Source organism: Cygnus olor, chromosome 2 (assembly GCF_009769625.2).
Source record: "Cygnus olor isolate bCygOlo1 chromosome 2, bCygOlo1.pri.v2, whole genome shotgun sequence".
Lineage (NCBI taxonomy): Eukaryota > Metazoa > Chordata > Aves > Anseriformes > Anatidae > Cygnus > Cygnus olor.
Genome location: NC_049170.1, coordinates 111,573,671 through 111,594,463, shown reverse-complemented (window position 1 = coordinate 111,594,463; position 20,793 = coordinate 111,573,671). Strand labels below are relative to the sequence as shown.

The window sequence follows — 20,793 nt, the reverse complement described above, 5'->3', positions numbered from 1 at the left end:
GCATACTCCCGATCCAGACTAAAACACTAATGTAGACATTGGCAGAGAGGTCAGCATGGTCTGATTTATCTTGCCAAGCAGTTGGACTTGTTGGTCTGCACAGACCTTCAGGCTAGCACAGCAGATCTGCTGCTGCTGTCCAAACTGGCAAGCTCAGTTCGCTCCACAGTGCACCACAGGCTTTAGCCAAGATACAAACTGATTTTAGCAGCATAAATGGCCCAAATCTCAGGGAAAGAGAAAGACATTTTAGAGCTGCTTTCTTACTGTGTGCCAATACTGAATCTTGCTGGTGAAAACTGATGTGAAAAACCATAGGTTGACGCTTTCAAAAGTAGCCTTTGTTCTGCTTGTCCTGTATAAGGCAAGAGAATGTAAGGAAGCCTCAGAAGATATTTTTGAAGATTTTGGCACAAAAGTCTTGCTCAAGTCTACATAGGAGGTCATAGGCAGAAACACACAACAGTCCTCTAGAAGGTGATGATTCATGTTTTTAAAACTGCTCTGAGACAACAAGAGTAGGGAATGTATAACTTTAATAAAATAGAAATACAATTTGTTCTTCACTGTGGTGTTACCTTTTTATCCAGCATAGTCAAGAATTTGTCAACTGCAGCCTTTTAAAATATTGTTCTTGTTAACCAAGTAGAATTAGGGTTTTGTAAGCCTAATTTCAAAATTTGTAATGGAAACTACTGAAGATTGTTCCAATTTAAATTTTAAATTACCTTTTTCATTTTTGGATCAATCATTTCTTTCTGGAAAAGCATACAAACATATTTACATTTTTTGAACATTCAAATAACTAAATATTCATGGAAGTACACGTCACAGGAAAGAAGACAATGCAGACACAGCTGAAATCTGTAACATGTTAAGATCTTCACCTTCTTTAAAACTTTAGAAAAGAATAGGTTACAATCAGACAGTAAATGTCACAGGCTCCCATCGGTGGTTTTACACAAATGATACCGAAAGCAAATGCATCAACACGATAGTCATACTGCCATATAGAAAATAGGAAAAACTCTGGAGTCTAGAAGATGACAATCAAATTCAGCCATAGGTTCTTAAGATGCGGGCAGAATCCCATGTTACAGCTCACTGAAGTTAAAAAACATACACTAGCCACCATACTCTGTCAAAATAGATTTGTTTACTTACACAACAAGCAAACATATTGTGCCTCAATGATACTTCTAAACGTGTATTTGCTTGTTGGTATCTATTTTTAAGCAAATAGAAGAAAATGCATATGTTTGCATAAAAGCTTGTAGATGTCTGGATCAAGATCCCCAAATGAATGTTTTGACTAACCCCAAATCTGTGCCACTTCTTTTAACTCTTCATATATAGGTGTGCCTGAGCTGTTCTGGCTTAGGAGAGGTTTGCTTATAACTTACACAGAATAGTTGAGTCAGCTTTTAAAGGCATTGCTTTCATTTGTTCCATCAGTTAATTTTAGATACCCCTTGGATTTGTACAAAACAACATGACTAAGGATATTTGTAATAGTCATTGCGATGAAATATTATGTGGTAGGCATGCAGCCTACTGCCCTGCAGATGAATTGTGCCAAACAGGTAACAAATCCCAACCGGTTCAAACATCTTGCAATATGAGATGTCCTGCCAAGAATCAAGAACAGGGGAAATGTGGGTAGTGCAACTGCGTATTCCTGAGATACTGTAGTACTATTGCTAGGCCATAGACTTTGCACTGAGTTTGCAAGGTCCCAGAACTGCTGGACCTGCTCTGCCAAGACTTTTCTTGACCTTCCCACAACTTTGTTTTACACAGTTTAGCTCTAACAGCAATACTTCTAATTGGCCAGGTGTCTATGAACAATTTGATTTACTTTTGTTTATCTTTGTATCATACCACCGTGACTTTACAACTCTAACGTAACAAGACAGAGTAGAGAAATGCAGGTCTGGTAAGATGACGAAGGCCTTGAGAACTGGAGACACAGGATGCACAGTAGTTGAATATGGGCGTGGGATAATAAGAGATGGGACACAAGCTTGGCACCAGTGCCCCCACAGTCACAACAACTTGGCAATGGTCAGGTGCAGAAATGTAGACCTGGAGATGGACAAAAATAGATGTAGGGACTGACAAAAAGAACAAAAAAAGTGACATCTAACAAACATAAAAGCCAACATGTATAATGAGTTTGGTTGGAATGTGGAGCTACAGACCAGTGAAGAAAGAGCAAGATATAAGTGTTAGCAAGGACATAAGATGACCCTGTGCAGATCCTCCAGGGAGAAAGAAGAAGCCGTCAACATGCACATCGTATTCCCCACTGTAAGGGACAGCTGACAGCTCACCCTAACATCCCAGGCCACCACCACCAGAATGAAACCACCAACTTCAGGACCTAGCAGAGCAGGGGAAAGGTGAGGATAAATAATATCAGGAAAAGGGGTAGAAACTAGGAAATGTGAATAACAGTTTTAACCGTAGTATTATTAATACCGATTTTTTTTCCACATAGACTTATTTTTTTCTTGCATCTTCTGTAGTCACAGACCACATGCAATTGGAAATAATTTCAGTTTTTGTGGGCAAATTGAGAAATGCACTTCAAAATTTGTCCCTTGTTGGCTAAAATAAGTACAGAGAAAGAAAAAAAAATCAATGCCTGCACTGCATTAGTCTCCTATTTTGTCATTCATCCAGAGAATTTTGTTTTTTCTTTGTCAGAATTGTCACATTCTGGCTGACGAATGTTAAATGGTTGGCATGTTACTCGCAATAGATTGGATAAATACAGGGATTTTCCAGGGGTGAGGCAGGGAGCGTGCACTGATTGCTTATATTTTCCTCTATCAGTGGGCAAGTAGAGCTGTGCAACTGGACCAGAGCAAGGATGACTCTTAACTGTGCAATCTGCTGAGTTTATTCAGTATTTTTAAATTTCAGGAACAATCAGAATGATCGATCATGTTTGTATGATCTGCTCAGTAATTAAGGCTAGGTTCACACCAGGCTATACAGTTTTAAATGAGCTTATGCTATTGGCAGCTTTCATCTGCTCGCCTACATTTTTTTTTATTGTATGCACAGAACTTTGCCCCAGGAAAAAATCTGCAGAAAACCTTCTGCTTGCGGATTTGTAGAATAAACTGCTTGGATCTTAGTGCGAGCATATTCTCTCAATGCACACTCGTAATTTTCTTGTGAATGGCATTTATGTGTGTACATCAAAAGAAGAAAATCCCTAAGGGCTCTGTTTAAACCAACAATAGCAGAGAAATTCAGGAATCTCCCACCAGAGCATGCCCCGTTTTGCCTACTTTGTATCACGCAGGCTTTGAATGAAATCTGTGGCAGCCAGGCGAAACAGGACACGCACCGGCTTTCTGCTTGCTCGCTCGCACAGACTTAAAATTAAGCCATCAGGAATTTATTGGCTGTCTAATGGGCGCACATCACCCATGCAGGACAGTGTTGGTGCTACGGGGATGCTATAGGGGACGCTCACCACCGTGTGCCCCATCTGCAGCTTTGTGCCAGCCGCCGGGGTGGGGGCTTGCATTTTGGGATGGTACAGGGGGGCAGTGTGGGGGCTGATTAAAAAATCACCATCATCATCATCATCAAAAGTAAAAATTCCACCACCACCACCCAGCCTTTAAACGGGACTGATGGCAAGAAACTCCCGAGCATCCAAACCTGCGGGAGGGAGGGAAGGAGGGAAGGAGAGAAGGAGGGAAGGAGGGAAGGAGGGAAGGAGGGAAGGAGGGAGGGAGGGAGGGAGAGAGGGAAAGAGAGAAGGAGGGAAGGAGGGAGGGAGGAAGGGAGGCGCTGTGCTCCGCCCCGGCCCCGCGGAGCTGCGCGGAGAGGCGCGGAGCGGGGATGCTCAGGATGTCCTTCAAGGTGAGCGGGAGGTGGGGGGGGGGTGAACACAAGGGATAGGAGCATTTAGCCCTCCCGCTTCCTTTTTCATTTTTTATTTTTTATTTTTTTTAGCTTTCCGTGCCGGCAGCCGGCAAAACGTTCCATCGTGTTCTTAGAATTAGAGCTTCGTTAATTAATTAATTTATTTATATTTTTAGAAAGAACGGTGGGAGGGGCGGTTTGGGGGGGTGGGGGGAGAAGGAAACAGAAGCGCCCTTCCCGGTCTGTGGGGTGCCCCTGGGGCGCTGCGGAGGCAGGCGGAGGAGCGGGTGCTTTGCGCAGCTGAGGTCCCCCCGAAGGACGGATGCTCAGCGGTACACAAATCACGGCCCTCCGCTGGCTTCAGGGTCTGTGCTCCGTAGGTTTTGATGCAGCCGGGAGCCTCCCCTCCACTTTTCCAGCCCTCTCTGCTGGCCCTGGTTGTGTAATAGTTAGGAAGCAGCTTTTATCCCTGCTCCCCGGCTCAGGCTGTGGTGGCCACTGAAGCTCGGCTGGTTCGTTCCCTTTTCTGTGATTCCTGTCACTGTGCTTCTGCCATCCAAACCCACGCCAGAGCAGTCATAGTCAAAACAATGCCTAAAATAAGTGTTTTTTTAAAAATCAGAGGACAGGATTAATAAGATCAATTGGCAAAGAGGGAAGCAAGCAGCAATTCGCTGATAACAACGGATTATATTTAGGCTAGAGGTACATCTCCTCAGTTCATGCACTTTCTGGATGCTGTGCTTGCTCTTCACTTATTGATCACCAGCTCCATGCCAGTCCTCTGCCATGTTGCTCGTGCCGCGTTGCTTTGTTGGAAGGGTTGTTCACTGTGTTTCCCTCTCCCTCTTGTCAATGCCTCTCCCCCGGCAGTGCTGGTGCTGCGCTTGCACAGTGCTATTTCAATGGCAGGACTGCTCAACGCTGCAGGTGGTTCCCAACTGCAGCCGAAGCCCTGACTTGTCAGGGAGCAGGGCACCTGCTGTGTGCTGAGTGGTGAAATCTCAGCATTCATCTCATTTTTTGTCCTTCCTTGGCCCCATACCTCTTTAGTCTCTCCTGCCCCTCCACTCTGTCTCCGTGAGTTGCTCCCACCTTTGTTTCTCATCAGCACCCACCCTAATTTGCTCATGGCCTTTCTCCTCTTTTTTTGTCAGCAACTAAGGTGCCAGCCCCCTATTGTTGCCACCTCCTACCTTTTTGGCCTCCATGTCTTTGTTGTTGTTGTTGTTGTTTTAACCTTGTCCTTCAGATCTTCTTTTCTGCTCTGTCCCTATCTGCTCCCTTTTTGTGCCATTTTTCACTTTGTGTTCCCTCCTGCCCAAGGTAGCTCAGTGCCTGCTCTCTCTCCCTCTGGAGAACTGTAGGCCTCTGTTTTTTTCTCTCTTTTCTGTGTTTTTTTTCCTTGGTATTTTCCCTTTCTCTCAGAAGGCTGTGCACTTACTTTGGACTCCAACCAGTCTCCAGTTGCTACTGCCTATTCATGTTTTCCATCTTATTATCCTTCTTACCCACAAGCTAGCATTTCTCATTCATTCTCATTGTCTATACACGTGAACATCCTCTCTTCGTCTACCACATTCTCTGTGCTTTTGCCTGCCTTAACTTACACCTGTATCTTCAACTACCTGTCTCTTTACTCATGCTCCATCATGTAGGATGTATTACTATCTAATAAATTAGAGTCTTTACTAAGTCTAAAAATAAAATCTTTCCTCCAAAGTCCCACTAACTTCTGTTATATCATGCTTGATTCTGATTTCCAGTTCTTTTTCTTAAAACGTTTCACTTGACTCCTCCTTTCCATCAGGACTGGTTTGGAAACTGAATAAGAAAAGGAAATTTTCTTGTATTTTGACAGTACAAGGAACCAACTTCTGGACTAGTGTTCTCCTTCTCTCTTTTCTTTCTCTTTTTCTTTTCTTTCATCTTCGAGATAACTGTTTAAGAGCTAGACTCATCCTCCTCAGCTGTTACCCTACTGTGACCTGCCTCTTCTTTGCAAACAGCAAGTGAAAGGTAGGGCAGGGAGCAGGAACTGGTGGTCACAGCATTTAAATGATACTTTTCTCCTCAGTCTTCCTTAGATGACACATACAGTTACTTTATCACATTTTACTTTTTCTGCATTCCTGTGTAGAAATGGTCTTGATAAATTTATGAGATATATTTTCCTCTACTCCATTTTTGAATAAGTATTTTTGCTTGATGTCAACACAGCATCAATAGAAGGCAAGCATTTCACCTCTGAGCTCTCCAAAAGGCATACAAACAATTGAAATGAATAACGCAGCCAAATTTTGCAGTAATGCTTTAGAGACCTTGATGAAATAAAGGAAATTGTATCCCAAAAATTGTTGGTGCTGGAGCAAATGACATAATGAAATATTAGCTAATGCTTTGGTGAAAAATGGCATCACTTTTGCCAAAAGTTTAATACGTTCTGTTCCCTGACTGTCAATGCTGAGAATCATTTGTTTATTTTAAGAAGTTTTTAGGAGCAGACTAGCTTTATGATAAGAATTGCACCAAAACTTTATCCAAGTAATCTCTTGAAATTCAACATTGCCTCTCCCTTAGAAGTATCTGATGAGACAGGACTGAAATCATAACTGAGCAACAGCAGTCAAGGTGTATGTCATATCCTTTGGTTTAAAACCAGTTCATTGCTAAAAAATATTCAGTTAATCAGATTAATAATTCCAAGCTAATATATCATATTGTGTCTCTTAATGATGTCAGTATTGTTGATATCACCTGAAAACAAAGAGCACACAGATATAAAACCTCGGTTTGAAGGCAGTAGACAAATTGCTACATGGTTCTTCTTGAGGTTGTCCCTGTAGAGTGTCCAGGTTGCTTGAATGGTTTTACAAAGTCCATTCATCTTAGCATATAAAACAGCTCAGATTTGCGTTTGCTTTTTCTATCTAATCATTACATAGCTGATAGTCTGAGCATGCTCTATACACAACTGCTATGTAAGGAATCCCCAGCACTGTGGGGGTCACGAGGGGAATTACAAGCACTGATAGTGATCATTACAAATTGGGTCAGAAACACCACTGGGAAAAACCTAATTTCATGTCCTTGATGCATTTGAGAGTTCTTCCTTGAATCTAATCCAAAGTGTGAGGACATCTTTGCTGGAGAACTACTGTAGGAATTACAGAATATCTTAATAAAGACAATATCCCTATGACCTCTATAAATAAACTAGAGCAAAAAGGACAACATGGACCACTGTGTGTTTAGGTCACCTGCCTGCTATTACATACAATTTGAGTGGTTGTAAGGGTAAAGGTAGAATAACCGTGCTTCCTGACTGGTCACCAGCAAGGAGGGTATAAACTGCTAGCTCTGTTTTAATCCACATTATATGTAAATTCACCAGAGGAAAAGCAATTTACCAGCTGTAAAAAGAAAACCAAAATTAAGCCTATCATGTTTGTTGTAATTTTCTTTTTCGGTCTCCTGTCCCTATATGTGCTGGTACAAGAAACATTACTAATGATTTATGGGAACTGTCCCGCAATTTACTGAATGGGTGAAACTTCTCTTGTCTCAAACAGTTGCCAATTTTATGACCTGTTAACACCTATGAATATTAAAACCGCAACCAATTAAAAATTCTCAGTGTGATGGAAATGGAATAAATTCACAGAGAAGTGATCTTGTGTCTGCTGGTTTCTGGGAGGTTTATTACAAGCTAGTCACTGAAGGAAGCAATTTCAACTCTGATCTATGGATATATTTTAAGTGTCAGCCATAAAACTATTTAATTGTAGTTCTCTATCACATTACACTTCTGCATTGACATTTAGACATGGGAAAGTATGCATCAAATATTCTGAAGCAGAACGATTGACTTTTATATCCATTCTGCTCTCTCTATGGGTTATCTTGAAGGCAGGATTCTCTGGAAAGTAAGGTCCCTGAATTATTGGCACTGTTTTGGTCTGAGATACCATCAATGATGTGATGCTTTACTGAACTGTTAGTGATATTTGGCCTTATTCAAAAACAGAGGCACAAGCCTGCTGTAAGATACATGTACCATTGCCACTGTAGCTTTGTTTCACCTCAGCACTTCTGCTGCCATGTTGCTTACCCATCAGCATGGCATTTTGGCAGCTGCCTGCAGGGATCAGGCAAGGAGGTCAACAGCAAAGTTTGTCTCTCTCTTTTTTTTTTTTTTTTTACTGTCCTCCTCCTATGCCGAGGCAGTGATATTTTGCTCCTACAGAGAAGTCGCTTTGTGCCATTGTTTGTAGGACTGAGAAAGCTACCAATGTGATTCATAGTGGTCTGTGAAGTCTAGATTTCAGAGTTTCTCTATTTTGCCTTACATATTGCCTTGTTTATATAGTAAATGAATGAATTCATAAAGCTGTAGACAGCAAGATTTTAGCATTCTTTTTCTAGCATCACCCAGAAAATAACTCACATGCTGACAGCTACAGGGTCTTAATTCCAGGAAAGAGGCAAACCAAATAATGTTGGAGATGCATGAGCAATGCTTTTCACGTATCAGGGCTTTGTATGGAAAAGACAGAAATGGCAGAGAGCTAGCCTGAAATGCAGGAGGATGTCCTGCAGCAGGACATGTCAGCAGGATGAATCAGCCTTTGTACCTGGGCTCAGCCCCACCACAGAAGCAGACCATGCAGGTACCAGCTAAAATATTGTTTTTTGTGATGTTTCCCTGGGGATCTGGAACAGCATCGTCAGCTCTTAATATAAACCAAGCTAAAAGTCATGCTGCTATGGACACAGGGAAGACCTGAAACAGTATGAGGTAGCACAGGGAGACTGATCTCTGTAATTGTGCAAATAAATCAGATTAGCTTCCCTAAACTGAAAAATGCCTGGCTTGAATGCAGAATTTGCACGTGTGTGTTTGTCCAATATGTCTTCCAAAGTTTTTTTTTTTCTTTTCTTTTTTTTTTTCCACACCAGAAAGAAACACCGCTCGCCAATGCTGCATTTTGGGCTGCAAGAAAAGGAAACCTGGCTCTCCTCCAGCTGCTGCTGAACAGCGGGCGAGTAGATGTGGACTGCAAAGACAGTGTATGCACATGATGCACATATTCCCTTAGCGCTGATTTTACATCGCTTTCCGAAACCCACTGCAGAGAGGGTGCGGCAGGGATCTGACTGGAGACGTTCGAGAGTCTCATGACACCTAAACATGATTTAAAACCTTCCCTTGTCAGGAAGCAAGTTTGAAACTCAAGATAAAATAGCATGATGATTTATATCAGTGGCAAAGGGTTAGGAATTTGCCAGTGCTCAGATATGTGTCTTACATAGTTATTTGTGGTGCTGACATTAAAAACACAGATCCTAGCACCTCGGGCTTCTCTTTGCAAGGAAATGTCATTGTGGTAGTAGATCACAGTGAAGAATCAACTCAGCCAAGCCCAGTAGCAATGATTCTGTCAGCTAACATTGCTCCTCATAACTAGTTTTTTAAAAATAACCCTGGACCACAGTTTCCACTTAGGCAATGTAAAAGTTTGTATTTGATGTGCGGCCATTCCTGCTGTGAGTGGCGCATGCAGTGTGCTACACACAGCCTGTGGTGCTGGCCTCCTAACCTCCTACTCTGCCCACCCCAGTATCTCCTGCACTGACACCAACATGAAGGCACAGCAAGATTTCCAGGCAAAGAGGAGCCCAAATTTGATGAGGACCAACAGATTTCATGGGATTTATTTTTATTTTTTTTAGTATAGTTGTAGTCTCTAACTAGTATTGAGATTAGAAATGGTTTAAAAACACAGATAAGGTGTATGCCTCGCTATTCTGCCTATAACATATGTACTGTTACTTGATTGTACAAAGCTACTGCAAAGAGACAGAGAAAACTGAGGTTGAGAAGTCCCCAGATTTCCTTTGGTTGTTGTTGCGACTGACTTACAGACAGTTGTGCCTGTGTTGTACAGGATTAATGCCACTTCTAGCATGTAACATGCTTCTCTCACTATGAATGCCTTCAAAGTGCAAGAAATTTTCTAAGCCCATTGTCTTTAAACTATTTTTCATCTTCATTTCGTTTTTGACCTGTAGGCAAGTACTCGCCATGCAATACATCTGGAGTTGATCCTATGGCTGTCGTTCAGACAGGGAGGAAGGGATGCATAGATGGGGGCATGAAGTAAACAGGATAGAGATAGATGTAAAGAAAGAAGGTCCACTACTGCTCCTTTTTTTCTCAAAATAAGACAAACCTCGATTAAGAATTTTTATTACGCCCTGTAAAATATCGTGATGTTAATTCTGTCAGGCATACACATTTTCTAGACTAAAATATTTTCATACAATTAAGGCTGCATGTTTTTTGTTTTTTTTTTTTGCAAAGTCACACCTTTCTTCTTTAGACTGAATTGGTATGTGTGAATGTTTTAAAAATATTACTTGTATCCTTATGTACGTGGGCTTTGCATGTTGCCCTTACACCACATACATGTAACTTAAGTCTTTTTTCAGTGGAGCAGTGGCCTTACTGGGATACTGAGGGAACCTGAAGGTGTAGTTCTGCTATGGAAAGCTCTCTGATACAATGCGAAGAGTCACAGACAGAGCTTGTCCTAGTCATTCAGTTAGGGAATTAGTATTCAAAACACTGGGACCTTACTCCTGACTATGACTCAAAATTAAGTGACTCAGATAAGTCACTTTCCTCCTGTGTCTAAGGTTATTCTTCTGGAAAGGATGCAAATATCTTTGAGATTCTCTGATAAAAAGCTGTGCATAAACCAAAATATTGTTGATGTTTTTGTTACACTTTTTGCAGGACAGTAATGCAAAGTCATTGCATACATATTTGTTGGATGGTCAGGCTTAGCTTTGCAGGCAAGTCTGTAATGTATTTCTTTTAATACCTGCTAATTACTCATTTTCAAAGCATTCATGATAGCAAGTTTTAAATTGCCTTCAAATCTGTTCAGGGGAAGATTGGTCCCCTGTTCAGGAAAAGGAGAAGAGCAGACAGGTTCTGTGGTCAACAAGCATAAACACTCTTCATCTTTTCAGAAGAAGGTGTTGTCTCTTGCAGACAGCCTGATTCAATGCTGAAGGTGTCTGTCGAAGGTGCTGATCTGTTTTTCTTTATTCCCAGCTTGGCACAACAGCTCTGATGGTCGCATCTTACCATGGCCACATAGATTGTGTACGGGAATTGGTGTTGCAAGGAGCAGATATCAATCTGCAGAGAGAGGTAGGAGAAGTTCTGCATTCAGACAGGGATTGATTAAGTGACCGTTGGTTTATTGGAAATAATAAGAGTGTTGTCTGTTGCTTTCTGCCAACTGCTTATTTGTGCTGTGCTGTGCTGTGCATGTATAAACAGGGTCTGCTTTCCTAAGGACATCAAGGAGTCAGATGTCTGAAACTTGTAATACAAAGTGAGATGCCAGAGGTACATTTATAAATAATTCACCAAACATTTCCAGCACATGGGTGTTGGTGTGGGGTACTTATATCTGAGGTGTAACCCTCAGGTTACTCCACTTAAGCATCTGCCATTTTACTTATTGGCACGGTAATTTACAGCTTTCTGGATGGGATAAATGTGATATGATAAGGAGAAGTCCTTTACTTTTGACTTGCAGAATTTGGTCATTAACATCAAGAGGATGCTGTTGTGAGCCCAGGAGTTGTTTTGACACGGTATACCCAGAAGTTTCTGCCTTTCAGTCCGAGGCAACTCATCTCGAACAATCACACAACTTAATCACCCTTTCCTGCATGTCTACTTTGCATTCAAGACATCTCTCACACCATGACTTGCTTGTTTGTGGAAAGGAAAATGTCGGCACCTAGCTTTGTAGAAGTGCCTTCCCCTCATACTCTGCTCAAGTAGTGGTAAGGAGTATCTACAGCCATTCTCGTCTGTGTGATGGCTATAATAGCTCTGCAATGGAGTGGTACTGGCCCCAAAAGAACAGCAGTTTGATGAGGACATGTCGTGACATGGGATGATGGCAGGAAGAGCAGGACAGCAGTATTTTCGTCACTTTAACAACCCAAGCAAATGTTTCTTATTTTCCTTGGTTACCTGGAACTAGAGCATCAATCTCATGATGATGTCTTCAAGTCACTGAGTCAGTGAATGCCGTGTTTGATGATTTAAGTGTCTTTGCACTAACTGGCCTAAACTTGCATTAACCATGAATGTCAGTATCTTTCAGAGGGGTCCTGTCCCAACAAAACATGTATTTGAACATGTAATTTCCCTTAGATAAACATTGCTTGAAAAGCAGCAACAAAAGGAAAAGTTGAGAACAGTTTTATGGACCTTTTCTTGAGTTTCACTCTGGACACATTGGTTCTGCATGCCAATATAAAGAGAAACACAGGAATACTCCAAAACCACTCTGTTGCAGAGAGGGAGCAAGATAAATGAAATTTAAGCCCTAACAACAAAGGGCACTAATCTGAAAGTAAATCTATCTACTCAAACTAGTGCTCTTGTACCTTGAAATTGCTGTGAACCTCAGGGAAAGGGAAGACCCATAGGCTTGTCTGTAAGAGGGTTCTCTAAAACGGTTTCAAGGGGCCATGTGCTATTGCAAAGGTTATTGGCACTGGAAAGAATTTCATATGTAGCTCCCTTTTTCTGCACATTATACGTGGGGTGAGAAAGCCTGAAATTAGGAATGCACGTTTGCCTTCTTTCTTCCTTACCTTCCTTGTCCCTTCTGTCCAGCCATTAAAATCTTCCATGTTCTTTTTTATTTTATTTTTTTTTTGTGCATGTATTAATTTACTCACTGGTTTTATACAGCTACTTTACCCAGCTAATACAGTTACATTTTATAAAACTCATATAAAATATGGGCTTTCATTTCTTCAGTGAGGTTAAGGGAAAGTAGGAGCTGCATGACTGGCAATAGCTGCTTGAAGGCTGCTTGGCTGGATGGGAAGCTACTCATGCAAAAGACAAGGGTGACATACCAACTGCAGTCACATTTTGCCAGCGGAGAGTCAAGCAAAGTGGAGCTCTGCTGTGCTGAATAACCCCTCTGTGGTCTTTCCACACCCTTATCCAAATCCATCCTGTGCTACTGTTTGTCTTAGGTTGTAGGAGCAGGTGGTAGAGGGGTTGGCTACAGATTGGCTGTTCCTCTCTTGAGTAAGACTGCTCTGTTCTCCCTCTGGGCTTTCTTTCCCTATCTGAAGACTGAAGAGAAGTAAATGAAACCTAAGAGGTCTCTATTAAAAACTGTGCAGAAGCCACTCGTGAAGATTGATCTTTATTCCAATGTGTGATGCAGGCCACATTTCTCAGTGCAATAAGAAAACTGACCTCTTACCAAAGATACCTTATGTCCTCTGCAGTCCTCAAAATCATCATGTATTTTCAGATTATATTAAAATGATTGGGCTTAATAAGTTTTAATTTGAAATGTATACTTTGATCAAGCATGTTATGTGTTTTTTTTTTGTTTTTTTTTTTTTAATCCATTTTTTCCCTACAGTCAGGTGCAACTGCTCTGTTCTTTGCTGCACAGCAAGGCCACAATGACGTGGTGAAGTTTCTCTTTGAATTTGGTGCCTCCACTGAGTTTAAGAATAAGGTAAGATGCTTTGTCTGGTTTTGCATGCTGATACATTCTGCCAATCAGGACTGTTGTTTCCTCTTCACATGAAACATGATGTGGCAGCAGGAATATGACAAAATGATTTCCTCACTTGAATGTTTTCTGAATAATATGAGTACTACAATATATTGTGAAAATATTAACTTGGAACTAGCATTTACTACCTGGTCTTAATGGCATGATTTGGTCAAAGATAAGTCCATTGATAGTGAGATAGTCTTTCCTCTTAAGCCATTCTCCAGCACAAGAACAAAGGCTCTCTTTGTAAATCTCAGGTACCATCCTATTTTATGCATATATGTACTCCACTTGCACAGACAGGAATTTGGTCCATGTTGGGGAGTGTCTGCGTACCACCTTAGGAGACAGAAGAATATAATGGCTTCAGTTTGAAGAAGAAAAATAGTTCTTTATCCAAGAGTAACCAATTTTTCAAGATGTTGTAGTCAGTGATTTGAATAGCTCCCTCAACCCATACCTGCTTTTCAAAGTCCCTGAAAACACAGGCTTTAAATACTACAGGAATTGATGGAACATCACTGGGACTCAACTCCTTACCCTCTAGGGACTGTAGCAGATATTACTGATTACAGATCCCAAGGTTCTGTGGTCACAGTGTTCATGCATGCCTGTACAGTAGGATGTGGATTGATTCTGGTACCTCAGGGAACTATGCTTGTGGTAAGCAACACTGACCGCAGCAGAAGCCTCCATCAGTAAATTTAAAAACATGAATGAAATTGTGGCTGTTTAACCACAACATGGAGTGCAGCTGTGGAACTTAACACCATAGGAGGATGCAATGTTAAATACAACAGCCGGATGTTAAAGTGCTGGATAATCTCATGTGAAACAGGGTTATTGGGAGAAGCTGCACATTAAAATGGAGTTGCTTCTGAGTCTTTTATTTAAGAGTGAGGTATAGGTGGGGGTAGCAAGATTCAGAAAAATACTCTCTCACATTCATCTGTATATGATTGGGTGAGTGAATTTACACTATTCTTTGAGTCATCTGACCTATAGAGAGGCCACAAAAGCATGCTGAAGGAGCAGATGTGTCCCAGCCACGAGAAGAGCCTGTACTGCTCTCTAGGGCTGAACATACAATTGGGCAGTGCTTTTGCAGGGGGCAGAGAATGCAGGAAACTGTTGGTAAGGGGGGAAGACAGAGACTGAGTACCTTATTCTGTCTAGAGGGACAATTACACCTTCACCAAGCCTTTGAGCAACCTGTGGTCCAGGTGTTTGTGAGGAGGTCATGACTAGGCCCAGAAGGTGAACTGCAGACTTGAAACTGTCTGATCCTTCATGACAATATATGATCATTTTTGAAGCATGCAAAATAAATTAAGGAGTCACTAGGGCAGATAAAAAGGTGTAAAGATCCAAATGAAAAGAAAACCTCTCTGCATTCAGCCCCTCCTTATGTCTTCCACTTTTGGACCAATACAGGTTTGGGTTTTACTGAATCTATCTCCCATTGGCCTTCTCATTTGTTTTGGTATTGGTTCGATTTTCTGATTTAATAATGTGATTTTCATAGCTTGAAATTATTAAATCAAATCTTTCTGTTAAAGGGCAACTAAGATAACAGGCTCTTCCATCCCTTTCCCCAGACCCTAGAAACAAAGTAGTTGACAAAATATGCCTTTTCAGGTCAGAGATAAAGCATTTTCTGATTAAGGCACTCAGCTGGGAGCAGCATAGGAAAAGATGAGGCTGATCCTGTCTGTTTTTAAAGGGCATTACAAAACTCATCAATTTGCAATGAACTTTCTATTATAAATGAAGATGTTAAATTTAAATATGAAAAGAGTTTGAATGCGTCCTAGGAAACAGAGACTTTTAAGCAAGGCAATGCAAAGCCCTGTGTCGTCTTTGTAATGTGCTTCTCTGTAAATTTTAATTACTGCATTTGTCACTCATATGCAAGAGTGCTGGAGAACAATCTTAATAAAACTATTCTTGTTATCCCTTGTATCATTTGAGTTGATATTCACTATGACAGGCTAAGCAAACATCCCTAGAAGTATGTATCAGAAAATAAAACGTTTACTTTTCTTTACCTGAGACATGTTATAAGCTTGCATCTGGGTTCTTGTAAGGATTCCCACAGAGGCATGCTTTCTGAGCAATACTGCTGGTCGAACAGTATGTTGGAGGGTATTTTTCAGTAGGTAGTAATTGCAGAAGATTGATTCCCCTCCCTCGTAACATATTTCAGAAAAAGTAAGAAAAACATCATGTAATTCTAAGGTGCTTGCAGGCAATGATGACAGAGGTGAAGGAAGGGACAGGCAAATAGAGAGGTGTACACCAGAGAGCGTGGTCTCATCGGGTGCTGCTGTTCCCAGAGCTTACATGAGAGATTGGCAGCTACTGTACGTGCTACTGACAGGGAGGAGAGAATATAGGGATAAGAAAAAAGGGTTTCAAAGGAAGAATTACAGAGGTAGCTGAGAGGACTGGCTCCCGTCGGAGTTTCCAGTGTGCTGGAAGGGTTTGCAGTAAAGGATTAGTGAAAGCTAAGTTGTGTCATGAAAACAGGATATGAGCAGGAAATAAACCCAAGGCTGAGCGCCTTCTCTCAGCTCCATTGCCCGTCTCCCTCCCGCTGCAGAGCGGTTATTGCCCTACAAGTACCTCTGTGGTTCCTCACATGTCCCTGCCCTGCTCAGAGTTTCCGAGAGGCTTGCCAGTACCAAAGATGCTGCTTCAGCATTTTACTTGTTTCAGCTGAAGCCAAAAAAAAAACAGAGAGAGAAAAAAAAAGAAGGAATCACATGGTTGAAGGAGATTTTAAGACTCTGTCATTTATTTCTTGTTTTCATTCTTCCATCTACCTTCCTTATAGTCTGTAAAACAGTGGGGTCTCCAGCTAGAGCATGCTGGAGAACAGGCTCTTGTGCTGGCAAAAAGGGAAGAAAGTGAAAGCAAGATGCAAGCTCAATAGGAGTTGGGGGACTGATTTTTTTCTTCTCCTAAAAAATGTGGACCTTTGCAGTGTTTTGTCCAACACTGCCAATTCCTTGATTTAACTGAGTGTTGTCTTGCCATAAGGTGTTTTCCATGGAAAGCATTCCCGTCCTCAAGTTCTTTTTCGTAGATCAAGACCTCTCTCTGTTTACCAAAATGGTACCCCCATCCAGAGCATGCACACAAATCTCAGTCTCTTCTGTGGAATGAATTTGACTTTATAGGAGACAGACAATAGAGCAGGTCTTAGAGTCCACTTGCCTTCCTGATCAACAACCAAATCCTTGGGCCAAGGAGTTGTTATTTGATTTTTTTCTGGCCCTGGAAATATTTGATTTGAGGTGGGCAAATGGAACTAGATCAGGGTGATCTAGATCCCTTGGTCACTCTAGTCTAAAAGATCTTAATGTTATGTTTTGGAAATGTGTTATTCTTTCCCAAAATCTATCTAAAAACTGTTCTAAAACTGTTCACTGAATTCAACCAACTACTAGGTCAGGATCCCCACAGTAAGACACTTTATATCCTGCTTAAAGTGTCCTCCTTCTTAAACCTCAGGCTGTGACATCTCCACGGTGGAATAGCACAGTCCTGCTCCAAGCACTTGCCTTCAGGTCTGCTGTGTTGACTGTGGTTAGCCGTGCAGGCCTGTCTTTGATTTGGGGCCTCTCATTTTGTTGCCTCCAGAAATTATGTTAATAACCAAACAATCTTCTTAAAATAACATAGCTGGGAATACAGGGATTGTAGAAAATGAAAAGCAAAAAAGCAATAAACAAACTGTTCTCATACGCAGCTGAACATGACCACTTACCTTCCAGATGGGGAACCTCAGTATTTTTAAGCTTGCTATAGCTCATCCTTCCCTGCCTCTCTGAGGAAGACCTTCTGTCTTGATAGTACAGTTTCTTTTCTTAACTCATTGACCTTTCTCTCCCCGTTTCCTTCAGGGAAAGTCTTTTAAAAAGTCTCTTTTTTTGTTTGTTTGTAGGCCTTCGATCTGGTAACTCAGCACTCAAGTAAAACTGTCTTTCAGCTGATGGGAGACAGGAAACAGGTTTCATGAAGCTACTAGCTTTTGCCATTGTTTTTTAAGTGTGTAGAGGTGGTTTGTTGGTTTGTTTATTTTAATCCAGAAACCATTGTGGTTGCTTTCATGTTCTGTTCCAGCAGTTCCTATTAAATTAGGATATTTATTTGACAGGAAAGTCTAGTTACTCATTACTATAGAGTAACTTAAGTCCACTGACCAGGTTGCACATCGTGTTTACTTACATAGTCCAGAATTAACAGTTCTTAGATGGTCACCTAACAGTTTCACATTGGTGACTTTGCTGACACTCAAGCCTTGCTTGCTTTTTAATGTGGCAGGGCAGAAGGGTGAATAGTTTTTGAGCGTAGTTACAGACAGTCCCTGTGGATTACTTCAGCCATGTCAGGGCTTGAGTTTTCGTGAGATTGTTATAGGCATGAAATAGCACTACAGATTAATAAGTTTGATTGTCACTTCCCATTATAACAGATTCCTTCATCCATTTGGTCTGTAACTTGTCTTGCTGGCTATCTGTCCACGTGGAAAAATTAAGAGAAAACTTTTCAGTTGTTTCAGAGAACAAGACTGAGGGAAAATATAATCTTTTGCCCCAATTAATAACAGCTGTAGAAACCATTTATTTGATAGCTTGCTTTGTGGAGGAGGAGCTTGAGGCAGGGAGAAGGTGGGGAAGGAGACAGAAACCCTCAGGTATCCACGACGTGGCGTCATCCTTGCACCACGGCATGGTGTCATCCCAGGCAGGAGATGAGAACCTCCTCTCCATACCAGTGTCAGAAACGATGGCAATTTTTGAGTGGGGTACAGTGCATTTAACATGATGTGGCAAGCCCCGCATTTGCTATTTCCATTGTTTCAGCTGGCTTGGAGTTGTGAGCCAGCAATACTGAGGTATTTCCCATCTCAGGTAGCTCCTATGGGAGCAGCTCTACATGCCAGACTCGATGCATGTGCCTAGGTCTCCCTTTAGTGGTAATGCACCGTAACTATAACTGCCAGGGATCACTTCTTCAGCAGAAGTAATGGGGCGTTCACTGGGTCATGGATTTGGTCTGATGCATGCTTCCACATTTAGCTAGAATGCTTTTAGCTGCATCCTCCCTACTCTTCTTCAGGCCAGAACTAAAATGTGAAAGGCAGAACATGACAGAGCATGAAGTTCTGGTCAAAGAAGAGCAGATGGTCGGTAGGCTTTAGAGCAGGGGAAGGGTGTGCTGTCCTTCAACAAGCGGAGGAGCTTGTCATGGGTAGGGGATTTGGCAGTAAAAGTGAAGAGATACAGAACAGCTTGGTGTTGTGAAGCAAATAAAGTCTCTAGTGGGAAGGTAGAAGATGAGGAACTAAAAGCAGAATTTTCTTTGTTCCCGTCACTCACTAAAAAAGCCTCAGGAGAAAAATGTTTATAGTGATAGAGCCAAATATTTAAGGGCCACGGCTTGGCACTAAAATTATGAAGGATTCAGTAGCTAGTCACTCCAGAACTGTTGTGAGCCAAATTCTGAAAAGCCTTAAAATTTGCTTATGTTTTATGGTGACATTCAGTCTAGCATCTTCACTCCCACACTACTGTACCCTTTCTTTGTTTTTTCACAGGATGGAGGTACTGCTCTTCTAGCTGCTTGTCAGTATGGGCATGCAAAGGTAGTGGAAACTCTGTTGAAGCATGGTGCCAACATTCATGATCAACTTTACGTGAGTTATTTGACACGGATAATATTGACAACACTGGTGATGGAACAAATGTGCTGTTTGTTGGACAGCAGTGGGTACTCTGGCTCCAGCACAGAAAAGCATTTGCCAAATATTGTGGTTTTGTAGTACTCTGCTTCTCTGAGTTGTGATTTTTGTTAACTGTCTGCTTTTCACAGTTTTGGGAGAAGTGGTACAAAGATGGTTTAGCTGTGTTTTGGTTCCTTGTCTGTAAGAAGGCTATGTTCCAAATCTGCACCAGCTTTGTGCTGTCCCTTACCATTGAACAAAAGCTCGTGTCATGTTTTACCATGTCAGATTTGCATTGCAGGCAGAGAAATAAATAACTGCAAAGCCACTGAGGTATTCAAGAATCAGTTTATCAGTTTTCTGCCAAGAAATGTCGTAGAAGTTATGTTGTCTTTAAAATATATATTTTTTTAGTATCAGTTTAAATGATGTTATTTGGTATTTGTGCGTCTCTAGTTCGTCAGTTCTTTGGGCAAAGAGTGGTTAAAATGACTGAGCTGACATTGTTTAGTTGACTTTTCAGAAAGCTGGACTGAGTCAATGAAGCACTGGATTTAATTTACTTCAGCAGAGACACAAATAAGCCGGGCTTTTCAGCATTCAACAAAAATGAGTGGCAGGTTTTCTCTCCACTTCCCACCACTCTTTCCTACCCAAGGGCACAAGACAAGTCTGACAAAGAGGAATTTGTTCCCCGTGGATATATATATGTAATTTTTTTAGCCTTTTCGATGGGGTTTGCAGGATGCTGTTGGTCAGCACTGAGCACTCTCAGCTCCCACCAGTGTTCATGCACTCGTCGCACAGTGTCCCCACCTCTGTGCTGCTCCCACCCCACATCTGTACAGAAGGATTCTCCACAGTCACTGCTGCCCAAATAGCAGTGACCTTGCTAATCTAAGGGTTAGCATAATTCATAACATTCATAATGTTTGTCATCCTCTGTTTGCTAATCCCAGGGTTTTCCACCTGGTTTAAAAATAGCAGTGCTGTTACACCTGGGGACACTCACCTAGAAGTAAAGGCAGTAAAATAATTTCCTTGTTGTCTCTCCTGGAAATGAGCAGTATTTACATTCAGATTTAGAGATGTATTTTTATTGCTCAAAGTCATGAGGCAAAACCAGTCAGAAACAGCTGCTTAATAAAATAAGAACACAACCTCTTAAAAACAAGCACTAGCCTGACTCTTTTTTTTTTTCTGGGACATTGCCAAGTGGCTTTTACACAATGGTATCTGGCTGACAGTTTCACTTGCAGGCAGCCAAAGGAGAGGGATTTCGAGCATGCACTTGGGCAGTCCTCCCCAAACCGTTGAGATAGATATTTTGATTTTAAGTTGAATCATGTGAGGGGTAGAGGAGAACACAAGAGAATACGCTAACTAAATAGTGCTACTTGCAGAAATATTTTATAGCCTCTAAACAACTTTCTTGTTATAGCACCAAATCAAGTACAAATCCCAAATAATTAATTAAAAAATAATGGTTGGATGACAGGCAAACCAGGTTCTCCATCATGATTAATGCTATATTAAAGAGCTCTTTTA

The 20,793-nt window shown here is 41.5% G+C and overlaps 1 protein-coding gene across 3 annotated transcripts in view; it reads left to right on the top strand.

Annotated features, from left to right (window-relative positions):
• Positions 1 to 3,796: 3,796 nt before the first annotated feature.
• Positions 3,797 to 20,793, top strand: part of ANKRD29 (ankyrin repeat domain 29) — a 32,471-nt gene continuing 15,474 nt past the window's right edge. For 2 of the 3 annotated variants that reach the window (XM_040547861.1, XM_040547860.1), the window contains exons 1-5: positions 3,797 to 3,885; positions 8,848 to 8,958; positions 11,012 to 11,110; positions 13,374 to 13,472; positions 19,120 to 19,218. In XM_040547861.1, coding sequence (XP_040403795.1) covers positions 3,865 to 3,885; positions 8,848 to 8,958; positions 11,012 to 11,110; positions 13,374 to 13,472; positions 19,120 to 19,218 — 429 coding nt within the window. In that variant the 5' untranslated portion in view covers positions 3,797 to 3,864. Of the gene's footprint in view, positions 3,886 to 5,882; positions 5,908 to 8,847; positions 8,959 to 11,011; positions 11,111 to 13,373; positions 13,473 to 19,119; positions 19,219 to 20,793 lie in introns of those variants that run through there. The other variant, XM_040547862.1, reaches the window with a different exon arrangement.